This window comes from Doryrhamphus excisus, linkage group LG21 (genome assembly GCF_037039965.1).
Source record: "Doryrhamphus excisus strain RoL-2023G ecotype Guam linkage group LG21, RoL_Dexc_Guam_v1.1, whole genome shotgun sequence".
Lineage (NCBI taxonomy): Eukaryota > Metazoa > Chordata > Actinopteri > Syngnathiformes > Syngnathidae > Doryrhamphus > Doryrhamphus excisus.
Genome location: NC_136377.1, coordinates 9,018,215 through 9,030,851, shown reverse-complemented (window position 1 = coordinate 9,030,851; position 12,637 = coordinate 9,018,215). Strand labels below are relative to the sequence as shown.

Genomic DNA, 12,637 nt, shown 5'->3' with positions numbered 1-12,637 from the left:
TTTAGTAATAAAATCAACAATGGCTGAGTATGCAAGTGACCCATGACAGCCATGACAGCCATGACAACGACCTGCATGCACAACAAGATGCTGACACTGAAGCAGTTAAAGCGACTTCAGCCATCATTGATTTTATTTTTGCATGTGTATGTATTAAAACGTGATGTCAGTGTATATGTTCAGCCATAAGGTCGCATATCAAGCAAAGGTTTTGCAAGCATGTTTTCTATAAAGTCATGAAAGGAGCCATTGTGCAGTGCATCCAGTAGCTGTAAGCTCTACTAAAAAACATCCATTAGCAAGACACACTGTATACAAACATCATATTGTAGAGTCATGACAGTGCTTTTGATTTATGTGATTGCAACAGATTCACTGGCAACATTAGGTACACTTGAACAATCAGATAAAATTGATTTTGCATGGGTCATAGTCTGTTTATTTTATTTATACTTACATTTTTTACTGTTTTTTTATGCTGTTTATCTTTTGCCCAGCACTTCGGTTCAACTACAGCTGATGTAAGGTGCCATATAAATAAAGATTGATCGATTGATTGATTTACCTCCAAAGAATGTAAAAAAAAAGGCTATTTCTGATACCTGCTTGTTTTTTTCCGTATTCCTCCCACATTCCAAAAACATGCTAGGTTAATTGGTGACTCCAAATTGTCCATAGATATGAATGTGAGTGTGAATGGTTGTTTGTCTATATGTGCCCTGTGATTGGTTGGCGACCAGTCCAGGGTGTACCCTGCCTCTCGCCCGAAGACAGCTGGGATAGGCTCCAGCACCCCCCGCGACCCTCGTGAGGATAAGCGGTAGAAAATGAATGAATTAATGAATGTTTTTAATACCGTGCTCCCCCTTCCAAACACTATCACTAACATGACATTCATGTTCTCATCCAATTTTCCATCAACATTTGGAATAAAAATTGCTGTAATAATTAGATTAGTCACGGTGGAGTCATGGTGTACATGGTTGCACAATGACTGAAATAGCTCTATAAATGTAATAAAATCATTTTTAAAATTAGATATGATGACTTAAAGCTACATTAAAAGTGTGTCTGACACAATCTCGCTTCCCTCAGCAGCAGCACGGACGCCATGGTAAATCTCCATTGGAGCTCCAGTTTCAGCACATGGACGCTCACAATAAGAAAGTAAGACCCTGATTGGATAAACCATAAAAAAGATCCTTTCTACAGCTATTTTGTCACTTTGAACATACTACAATGGAAGTTAACAAAGTAAATATTTAGTTAAATAGAATCTCCCTCTCTTCTCTATCTAACAACTCATCGGTTTTGCAAAGGGAGAATTGTTGATACTCCTGTACTCAAGTGTAACTAATGCTGTGTGAAGTGAGTTCAAAGTTGCAAACACGTTGATTCTACCAAACTTTATCGGTGAAGCAGTTACAAACAGGCAGCAGTGCCGTTTTGATGATGTTTCGATGTGAAATAAATAAAGCTATCGTACCTGAGCCAGCTTCATCATCATGTGAGCAAAGACATGGAGGAAGCCCACAATAGCATCCCATAGTCTGCTGTGGGCTAGAGACTGCTGATTGCCCGTGCAGGGGCCCTGAGGGAAGAATGTAGTGGACATTGTTAAATATATGGTTTTATGATACTTTTCCATACTGCATTCATTTAGCATCTATGATGTACAAATCTGTGCACAGAGTCGACAAGTTTTGTATTTGTACTTGACTCTGAACTGCTACAGTACTGATTGCAGACCATTAGATGCTTTGTAAGTAGAATGTTCTCCTTCTCCGACAGGAACAGCATATGTTTTTCTGTATCACTTAAAGTAAAGATTACCTATGACTGACCTTTTGCAAGAATAAAATGAACAAATCTTTGCCAATCACTTGACACACAGAAAACGTTGGACTTTACCTGAATATATTCTGTTAGACTGTTGAAAATCTGTTTTGCTACAGTCATTGCTTTGGAAAAATTCTTCTTCCCTGGTTCATCGATGACATCCTTTCCGGAGTAATACCAGTAGAAATCACTGATTGATTCCTTTAAAGAGAAAATAATACAGATGTAGTGGACTATCTCAATGTGAAACATGGTTAACTAGGCTCCATTTTTGAGACCTGTAGTCTGAGCAGGTAATCAACGGTACAGATGATGATGTTGATGGTTGTTGTGCTTCCTGTCTGTGTCCTTAAGTAGTTCTGAAAGTCTGCAAGCAAGCAGCAGGATAGTGAGCATGTTAGTGATGTCTCCACGCTACAATGCAATTTTACTCGGTATATGAAATACAAACCATACTCACCATTATTGTGACCCTCGCAGAGTAACTGCAAGAAGCGGAAGAGGTCACAGGTGAACTCATCATCAGCCATCACCTTTTCATCTAAATTCAAGTAGAAGTTTGAGTATGACATACTGATCCTGTGATAACAACACATTACACACAGCAAGAATTTGATGGATGGTTGTATACACTCATGAGACACTAAGGCAAAATAATCATAATTTTCCAAACTCTGGCATATAGTCAGCTGGGGAACAGCTGGAAATCAGTGCATAAATTTGGTCAACTTCATTGGCAGGTGTGTTGGTGTCTTTATTAATGCCTGAACAATGCTAGTGCCAGCAAGTCATGATGTGGTTTGTACAGATACAAAACTAATACAGGTTGTCAATAGCAGGAAGTCAAAACATTTCTCTCTAAAGGCGGCACAGCAGAATATAATAAATAATAATAATAATGACAGCTGCACGGTAGACAAGTGGTTGGCAGTTAGTGGTTAGGCCAAACAGCTAGGAAACCTGGGTTCGATTCCCCGCTCATCCATCTCAGTGTGGTGTTTGCATGTTCTCCCCGTGCATGCGTGGGTTTTTTCTGGGGACTCCAGTTTCCTCCCACATTCCAAAAACATGCTAGGTTAATTCAAATTAATTAATTCAACTCCAAATTGTCCATAGGTATAAATGTGAGTGTGAATGGTTGTTTGTCTATATGTGCCCTGTGATTGGCTGGCGACCAGTCCAGGGTGTACCCCGCCTCTCGCACGAAGACAGGTGGGATAGGCTCCAGCATGCCAGCGACCGACGTGAGAATAAGCGGTACAGAAAATGGATGGATGGAATAATGATTATAGTAGTGTCGGTTTGGGATATAAATTTGTTACAAAAGCTTCAAGGAAAACCAAGCAGGAGCAACCAGATTCAATTGGTTTCCATTTAGAATGAACAAGAAATGCGAGTTAAGCATGTAAGCTGTGAACATGACTGACATTTAAGCCTCCCTGAGCAGAGGTGCAGTGTTAGGGACAGAAGGAGAAAAAAAAAGAAAGAAAGATGGAGACAGAGAGCCAGATGGACAGACAGATGATTTACCCCGATCTCGGCTCAACTCTGACGACCATGAAAGGATGGACGGGGGAGAGATGGCAGTGATCGTGGGGAAGGGAGAGAGGATCAGTGTGTTGACAACAGTAGAGGACTGAGAGATGAAGACGGGGAGATTAACAACATTCCATGGCAAAGTTCACTCAACGACCCATTTCAAATCAAGTCAACTGCAGGTGAGGACCAGCAAGTCAAAGAGGAACTCTCACAAAATTCATTAACACTCATCCAAGTATTAATGATTTTTTTAAGGTTAGGAAATGTATTTGGAATGAATATAGATTTGGTAAAGTGAATGCCACATCATTCTGACATCGTCATCTTACTGCATCATGTATTTGAGTCACATTATATAGATTCAGTTGCACTAAAATGTAATAAATAAGTAATATGCAAATATGCAATAAACAGATGCTGTCATTTGTATTTTTGACACATAACATTCAAAAGGTTTATATATGTTTAACTAGATTCCTTTTGCTTTATCGTCAACCTTGGATGTGCACTTCAACCTGTGGTGTGCACATCATACTGTATACAGTAGATTGACGGATTCTGTTTTTTTTTTAATACCACTAAGCATGTTATGTAAGTCATAATTCCGAGTTTCATTCAGACGGCAGGAAAACTATATGGATTAATGTCCTCCTGTTTTAACATTTGTTGTGTGATTTTTTTTTTATATTTTACAAATACAGACCTTTCAAATTATGTATTTGATTACAAATAGAGTTATATACAGTATACACGAGCCACAACATAAGCATGCACACTCAAGGTGCAATTTCAAGGCTATAAACAGTATGCCTTTTTAAAATGTAGCCTTAGATAATTACATTTTGCCTAAAATAGCAATAATTCTCAGTTTTTCTTGCAGTGTCAATCAAAACTAAGGTTTACTTAATGTTGAGGCTGTGTGCATATAGAATATGTTTAATCCATCCATTAGCTTTGTACACATAATCTACTAATTATATCCTCAGAAAGCCGTCAACATGATGACTTACTAGTGCCTTCTTCTGAGACCATGCCCAGCCCCTCAGCCTTGTTCTGCCTCTCGAAAGCATTTAGATCCAGGACACTGTGAGCCACATAAACCAATGTTAATCCGACTATCAACACAACTTAAAGGCAATATTCAACAATTCCAGACCTGCATGTTTGCATCAAGGCCTGGACACTCAAAAAGAATCCAACGTCCTTTTTATCCCTAAGGTACTCTAGCATTTTCTGTTCAAAAAGGGGAGCAAGTGTTTAGTAATGTTTTATAAATTAAGTTGACTCTAAGAGGACTCACCCGTTGAACCTCACTATTTCCACCATTGAGGATGGAAATACCCAGTTTGAGGGTTGTCGACACCATCGGGCCTGTCTCGCCTACAACAAGAAAAAAGTTCATTATTGTTGATATACATGCCACATGAAAGAAAAAGGCTCACCTTTACAGGCGCTGATCATTTGTAGCACCATCTCTGCAGCTCCACGATTGTGAAGCCTGGACTGCTGGTAAAGGAGTCGTTGTTTTTCCATTTCTTTCTCCTGTGGTCAACAACATGACTAATAAGTGCCATTTTGTATACTTGCAAGCTTAGAATGTAAATGGATATAAGAGATGCTGTAAAATCCCATTCTATCCATTTAAATTCTTGTTAAAAAGCACACCCATACTCCTTTCACTCATATCTGCAATGCTTGACCCTAGTAATACCCGATAGACTTACCTTACTTACGTAGACTTTTGCTCAGATGTTCCATTATTTAAAGGGGACCTATTATGCTATTTGTTCTGCACTTTGTATTGAGTCGTGGACTACTATAGAACAGCTACACCCAATTACCAGCACAGAAAGCTTTCTAGTTCTTCCAGAATCTGCACCTATTCCAGATGTATTTCTTTGGATTTTGTGCTTCCTGCAAAAATGGTCTGTTTTAATTTATTCCACCCACGGTCCACCTCCAGGCTCGCCTAGTCCACTGCGGTTCGTCACACTTCCAAGTGCTTCGGTGTTGTCAAACACAACTTTATAGGAGTTGATAAATAAACAGTGATTTAACTTTTTTTAAATGTCCGCTTTTAACATACATCATCCGAAGTTTCTCAAGAATAGAGGTTACTTCAAGATGTCTCTGAATGGTAAGTAGCTTTATCATTTTAAGAGTTACGTTTTGTACATCGGGAAAGTGTAATGTGGTCATTACACGTTTTTTGCGGGACTACCAGTGTTTAAAAAAACTCAGGTAGACACACTGATAGTGGGAGGAAATGGCTGTTAGCAACTCCAGGCTCATTGAGCTTGTAATTTGCACCTCACTCCCTGTTCCTCACAGTCCAGTGTGAAATGTCGTTGACAGGTTAAAATCTTTTTTATTTTGTTAGTAGGGAATCAGGAACTCTAACCACTTCTGCCTGATGTTTGCCTCACTCGGAACCCAAAGAACCACTTCCTGAGAAACATTCTAACACTGTAAACAGAGAAACAGAGCTCGGAGGAAGGCAGAGAGTGTATCTGGCACACATTCAAACTACATTTTAGAAAAAGCACAATGGGTCCCCTTGAAACTTTAGTCATAATAAGTGTCAAAATGTTGCTTCATTGTATCTGTCTGCACACACATTCACATTATTAGTGGTGGAATCACAACACTACTCCTTCACGTTTGCTGGCTGGAGCAAGCGTTAGACTACAGGAAGCAGCAACGGCCCAATATTGCAGCCATGAAGCTTGCATCTTTTGTCCAAACAATGTGGACAAGAGCTGCAATCCCTCTGTGTCGGAGATATTTCTTTGGCATTTAAAAATAACATGCTTGCTGGTTTGGATTAATCAAGTTGAGTTGAGTTCCCTTAAAAGTACCAATAATGTACTTTCTTTTTCTGAGAGTACAATGTACACCCAAATAGAAAATGCATAGAAAATGACCATTGAATGAATATCTCTGAATCAGAGGACCAACGGACATTCCTCTGTTCAGCCACATCACAAATCAGCGTGTAGCATCCCACACCCTCAACACCAACCTCCCACACCACACCCAACCCAAACCTCCCACCACCCACGTATGCCTATCGCCGAGCATTCCCTTTTATGTGTCGTGCTGTACATACCTGAAGCCTCCATCATGTATGTGATTATGCTCCTGTATGTTGTGTGCCAGTATGGCAGCTCTTGGCTATGTGCATGAATGTTTAGCTCTTTAACGGCTTCTGCGCTGTAGTCTGTCAGTAGGCTATGTGAGTGGGAGAAGGGGAGACACTTATCAGCAGCATTCGGTGAGTAAAGTTGGAGGTTAGGAAGGTGAGAGGAATTACATGGAGCCATGAAGTGAGTGAGCGGTGAATGGGACAGCAATGACATTGCAAGTTAGTGATACTATTTTCCCTGTACATTTGGATGTCTATTCTATTAGTAATATGTCTGGATATATGTCTTACCATATAGGTAAACGATAAAGTTTAAATTGTTCATCTCCAGCTAGTATATGGAAACCAAAGAGTGGTCAGTTTGAGTCCTGCTACAAACAAAAAATGCTGGAAATTGAGAATTGTTGCTGGTAAGTTTGACTGTTTCATTTCAGTGATATCATCTCCATTGTGACTCTTAGCCATCATTGACATTTAACTGATGCAATCCTGTTTGTCACTGTTGTTGTCATGGGAACTGTTGTTGCTGCAGTTTTTGTCCCTCTACTGTACTCCCCACCAGTTTCTCTTCTTCTTTTCTGTGTTTCTTCATGCTCCGGTCCGCTCGCTCCAAATTTGCATAACAAAAACATCAAATAACGCCAAATAAAATTTCATAGTACAGGGAAGTTGTAGCTTACACCTTTCCTGACAGAGCAAATCTGTTTAGCATGTAAGGGCAACAATACTATCTGCCCCAATGGCTGGACGGCACACAAACACAAAAAAAAAGGAAAATTGAGAGTTGTGACTGGGCTCGGCACCAAATGTGTTTGTTTGTAATATAAGAGTAAAATATTATAAAAAGTATAAAATAGCTCAGTAGTGGAGTGATCACATGCCTGATGATGTAACTTTAGATTTGTTAATTATTAGTATGATTAGACTGGAGCAATATTACATATAACTATGATATCTAATTAGACCCAATCCAGATAAAAGTGGTGTCCAACATTGATTTTACCCCCATCGTATATATATACCTACTGTATAGAAATTACTGCTGCTGACACCGAGCAAACATCTGGATTGGGGCTTTTGAATTCCTAACAAAACTCAAACAAGCATAGAGGGACGAAGACGTATATCAGATCAGAAAGGGTGATGATGATGGTGAAATAATGTTGTGATGATGAGGCCACTCAATGCGTCGAGAGCTACCGCTCCGCTGTGTTCCTGGTCCCCAGCCCCTCGCCGCCCATTACCAGTTCCGACTGTCGCACCTCAAAGGACATCTCATCCTCAGCATCTTCCAACATTTCCTCTCCCCCTTCTTCTTCCTCATCAATATGGCAACTCTAAACGATGCAGAACAGGATAGGTATGTAAGTTTGACTTTGTGCAACTTAAAAGCTTAACTCACTTTAAAAAGTACCCACCTTTGCCATAATGTCTGCATATGCCATATAAAGATGATCTGTGTCAAGTTTACTGAAATGAGAGATGACAACAGAGAAAAATGAATGCCCTATTGAAATATGGCTTAATATCTTTTTTACCACAATGAACCATTTCATTGCTAAAACCTTTTTTCTGTGAGAGCAGTGCGACTAAAATGCAGAATAAGCTGGTGGAGGGGATCCGGCTTTGTTTCTTTCTCCTCCTCTTCGTCTCCTTCCTCTTGTTCCATTGCTTTCTGCAATACACGATGGAGAGCATGGTTTACGGTGAGCAGAAAATATAAAATACAAATTAGACGTGAGAGTTATAGTCGACACCTACAGACAAGTCATCTATCATTCTGTCTTCAAATGAGTAACCCTCAGTGTGAAGCCAGTTTCGCTTGTAACCTTCAAGGAACATATTGGAAGCTCTGTGCCTGCAACCACAAAAAAATATATATTTTATAAGGTCTAGGTACTGTTATTATTATATTGCAGGTGTACATAATACTGCAGCCAGTGAGTGGAGCTGTATTTACCTTGGGATGTTGTACAGTGGTGTCATTCTGAAGCAAGCAACTACAGCCCTGCGTCTCTGCTTGGACAACAATTTATGCCATACCATCTTCTTGGATTTAAACGGGTGCTCGGTCTATAAATGAGATAAAGGTATGAAAATCACACGTTTCTTTTTTTCATAGTCGATGAGGACAGGTAAGGAATCGTTGCTCACCACTTCAAGATGATAGAGGACGGCGGAGACCTCCTGCACTCTCTTGACCACTTTCTCTGGTGCATCGGCGTCCTCTGCCTTTCCTGCCATTTCCTTGTAGAGGGCCATCTGCCAGCGCATGGATGGGTTGTCCACCTGTCCACAGCACAGAGAGGTTTAGGAAGTGTGATTGATCCCAACTCCACAAACTTGAATAAGGGAATCATCAGGCAATTAAACCTTTCCCTGCAGGTGAAGATTATTCTGTAGAAACTCCCTCACTTCTTCATCAGTGTCTCTCTGGAAGGTAAAAAAAAAAAGCAATCAATTGTTTCATGTGTTCATTGCTCAGAGTGTTTCCATCAGAATTACCAAAGAGTATCGGATCTTAGCCAAGTTAATGAGCTCCTGATCAGCAGGGGAGCACATGTTGAGACCTATTGGGAGCATCTTCTTCAAAGCAGCAACAATGAGAGAGGTCTGCACCGAGTAGCGATCCCCCCGTTTCTTCTTCTTGGTACGCTCAGCATCCGAGCCACCACCCTGGCAGAGAGTAGAAGCAAGTATTCACAGTATCTCATCATGTGTCACAAAAGACACTGCTGGGTCCCAAACACGCCAGAGTAATTAAAGCCCTGAAATTCTTTTCCAAGAGTTCATCATGGTTGGCTGATTGACGCTACTCTACAATAAACCCAGGAAGGCATTAAATATTCTATTACATTTGACTGAAGAAAGATAAAAACCTAAATTCTCTTGAGCTCAGTGTGGTAAGTAGAGGTGATAAAAGTGTGTGAGCAACGTGAGGGTCTAGCTGGCTTTGTGACAGTGGAGTTGAACAACAGTGGGAATTAAACGAATTTTAATCTGTAAAAAATGGTTTGACAATGCGTGCAATGAAAATATTAGTAGACAACCCATTCAGATAATGGTGAGCAGAATGACAGTAATCAAACATTCGCTGTATGGCAGTTGCTTTAGTAAACAATAGAAAAAGAGGGTAGCGATTAGGGGTGTCACAAGGGTCCCATCTCACGAGACAAGACAATGCATGAGATCGGGTCCACAAGAACGAGATGAGATTTTAACATTGATTTTAAGAAAAACAATTGGTTACTGGTCAGGGGTTGGGTTGTATTGTGGAGGGGTTTATGCAGCTTTCAGACCAGCATTGCATGGTGATACTCGGAGGTGCAGCTCCACTCCACTTGTATTTAATTACCAAAAATGTATGATACAAGAAACACTTACTGTCTTTCCCTTTTAATGTGCACTCATAATTGCTTAGCATTAGCAACCATTGTGCTAAATTGTCAAAATTGATCTATTTTATGTATGAAAAGTGTTATGAAGCAGAACCGGTGATTGCTGGCGCTTGTAAAGTTGATGTTCAACCAAAAATAAGTACTATAAATAAAACCACTTGGTGATTAATAGTGCAGAAAAGTCCAAATATCTATGTGTAAAGCAGCTATGTGCGGTTACAGTAACTGCCACTTCTGTATTACTGTATTACCATTCATCATAGCGATACCGTAGTTCCCTGTTCTTGTGAGACAACTTTTCTCCAAACGAGAAATTTTGTGAGATCTCGTGACCTTGTGAAACCCCAAGTGGTGATATAACAAAATGAATTGTTAATTTATAAGTAGTTACCGGCTGTTGACACAGCTAGTCCCTGTGCTTTGCCTCCTGCACTCCTTTCCTGCTTCTGTGTTTAGGCCTTTTAAATGATGCTCTTTCTGGGATCTCCATTGTGCAAAAGCGTGTGTGATGATAAAGTGCACGATTTAATTTGGACTAAAGTATGTATAGTATGTTATCTATAAGTATAAGGAAACTTTTCATTCTAGAGTTGGTACTGAATTTGTCAAATATGTCAAAGAACAATATTCATGAGAAAATACCATACCATATAGTATAGACACTAAAAAGTTAAACGTTTAAACACAACTCTATACAAATGTACCTAATGTTGTGCCAGTACTTGAAAGCTGAATCTTTCATACATATTATTTGCATATTATTGCCATCATATAATGTGTATAGTCAGTGCATCAGCCTTGTCTTGACTTCTGTTTCTGATGCAAGTGTGTTATGGAAGACTAGTTTCAAGGAAACAGGCTGCGAAGCGTTCTAGCGGGAAACATGTAGATATTAAGTGTGAATTAATGTATTGGTTAAACCCATGGTCATTTGGAGCACATTCTAACATGGCAACCCCAAAGCTGTCTCTATAAGGATAGGCCTCAGTCATGTTAAGCCTCAAGTTTGTTAGTGGGTTTGCATACTTGAAGGAGTTCATAGGAAGGGAGGAGAGAAGAAAGAGCACAGAGAAGGCTAACATCATCTTCTAGTGGTAGAAAGCTGCATTACACAAGCTACAGGTCAACATACCTGCTAGGAAAGGAAACAAGAGACATTGTAGAAGACTCAAACTCAACTATCATCAACAGAGAGCAAACTGACAGCATGATGGCACTGTGCTCTCACCGCCACTGTGGGCTTGGTGCAAAGTCCAGTGCCATGAGCCCAATTCTACAGCTGAGTACTTTCATCAAACGTCTCCAGACTCCCCCCCTGGCACACTGGCAGGACCAGCCATGTCTGCCCTGTGTCCAGTGATCCTTTAAGAGAGTAGTGTACGTGTCTTTCAATCCTACAGCCACAGTCGTCAGTTTACAGGATATCCATGCTGTAAACCTAAGCTGTTCTGGAAAGGATTTTCATATTCTATTAATAAAAATTTGTCAGTATTTATAGCAATGATAACATCTCAACTGACACAGCGGTCACAACTGCCTGTGCTGGAAATGTTTCACGACTTTAGACATGCCAGGCTATGCAATGTGCGTATGACTCTATATGTGTGTCTAAGTCTACTTATAGACTATATGAACAAATGTATTGGGACATTTGCCCATTTCAACTCCAGCATGTGAAAAGTATGTTTGTGGGATTTGTTATCAATTCATCCAGAAGAACGTGAGGTTCTTCCACACCAAAAGAAGCTAGTAAGGAATTAAATCTAGATTGATTAAATAATAAAGAGTCTCAATACCATTGTCCATATATTATGTGTATGCATTAAGACTTGATGAGGATCAGAAGTGCCAGTGTGCTGGGGAGGTTGATGAAAAGCTCCCCCAAAGTGAGGTGCCATGCGGTCAGCACAGCGGTCGTGCAGGAACAAGGTCTAACCTCTGAGTCCCCGCCCTGGAAAACCCAGCCGCAACCCAACAGGTGAGGACAAAAAGAGACAGCCAAAGAGAGAATATCGTTAACATAGCTGCTTTCACTTTTAAACTGCTTCATCAAACCTTCATTGTAAAAAAAGCAGCAGTATGGCTATCCACAAAGTACTGTAAACAAATAACAATGAAGAATAAAAACTGTGATGCCAGCCTGTAACAAATATTAATATGTCAAAATCTATGCAATTATTTGGTCATGATATAAAGTAGTGGCTTAAGTAGTGGTTCAATTATTAAACTACAGTGTATAAATAAGTGGAACATATACCTTTGATATAATGTACTGTATGTTCTCTACCATAAATAGTGGACTTATATTAGCAGCCTCACCGAACATGTCCAAGAACTCACCTTGCTCATTTTGCTCTTGCTATCAGCAGTGAGGAATGACATGTTATTGATCTCATTCATCACCACAAAGTTCTGCTCCTCTCGCTTGAAGTTCTGCATTGGCATCAGGAAGCAAAAAAGACACAAACAGTAGCACATCCGTGTAAATAGTGTTAATGCATTAATTAAAGCCACTATTCAATTAACCGTTAGTATTACAACATTGGTTTTACTTTCTCAAGCACTCCAAATCAACATTCATCCATCCATCCATTTTCTGTACTGCTCATCCTAACGGGGGTCCCAGGCGTGCTGGAGCCTATCCCAGTGGCCTTTGAGGTAGAGGCGGGGTACACCCTGGACTGGTCGCCAGCCAATCACAGGGCACATATAGACA

At 40.1% G+C, this 12,637-nt stretch overlaps 1 protein-coding gene across 8 annotated transcripts in view; it reads right to left on the bottom strand.

Moving 5' to 3' along the window:
* LOC131137843 (ryanodine receptor 1-like) overlaps positions 1-12,637 on the bottom strand; it is a 50,365-nt gene that overhangs the window by 10,412 nt on the left and 27,316 nt on the right. For 2 of the 8 annotated variants that reach the window (XM_078787553.1, XM_058086202.2), the window contains 17 exons: positions 12,262-12,354; positions 11,858-11,872; positions 9,029-9,199; positions 8,897-8,956; positions 8,678-8,812; positions 8,484-8,596; positions 8,285-8,381; positions 8,089-8,198; positions 7,942-7,993; positions 7,768-7,860; positions 4,821-4,920; positions 4,679-4,758; positions 4,535-4,611; positions 4,389-4,462; positions 2,118-2,380; positions 1,912-2,040; positions 1,487-1,591 (listed from right to left, as the gene is read on the bottom strand). In XM_078787553.1, the coding sequence (XP_078643679.1) occupies positions 1,487-1,591; positions 1,912-2,040; positions 2,118-2,380; positions 4,389-4,462; positions 4,535-4,611; positions 4,679-4,758; positions 4,821-4,920; positions 7,768-7,860; positions 7,942-7,993; positions 8,089-8,198; positions 8,285-8,381; positions 8,484-8,596; positions 8,678-8,812; positions 8,897-8,956; positions 9,029-9,199; positions 11,858-11,872; positions 12,262-12,354 (1,767 nt within the window). Of the gene's footprint in view, positions 1-1,486; positions 1,592-1,911; positions 2,041-2,117; positions 2,381-3,369; positions 3,388-4,388; positions 4,463-4,534; positions 4,612-4,678; positions 4,759-4,820; positions 4,921-7,767; positions 7,861-7,941; positions 7,994-8,088; positions 8,199-8,284; positions 8,382-8,483; positions 8,597-8,677; positions 8,813-8,896; positions 8,957-9,028; positions 9,200-11,857; positions 11,873-12,261; positions 12,355-12,637 lie in introns of all 8 variants that reach the window. The other 6 variants (XM_058086204.2, XM_078787554.1, XM_058086205.2 and 3 more) reach the window with 6 other exon arrangements.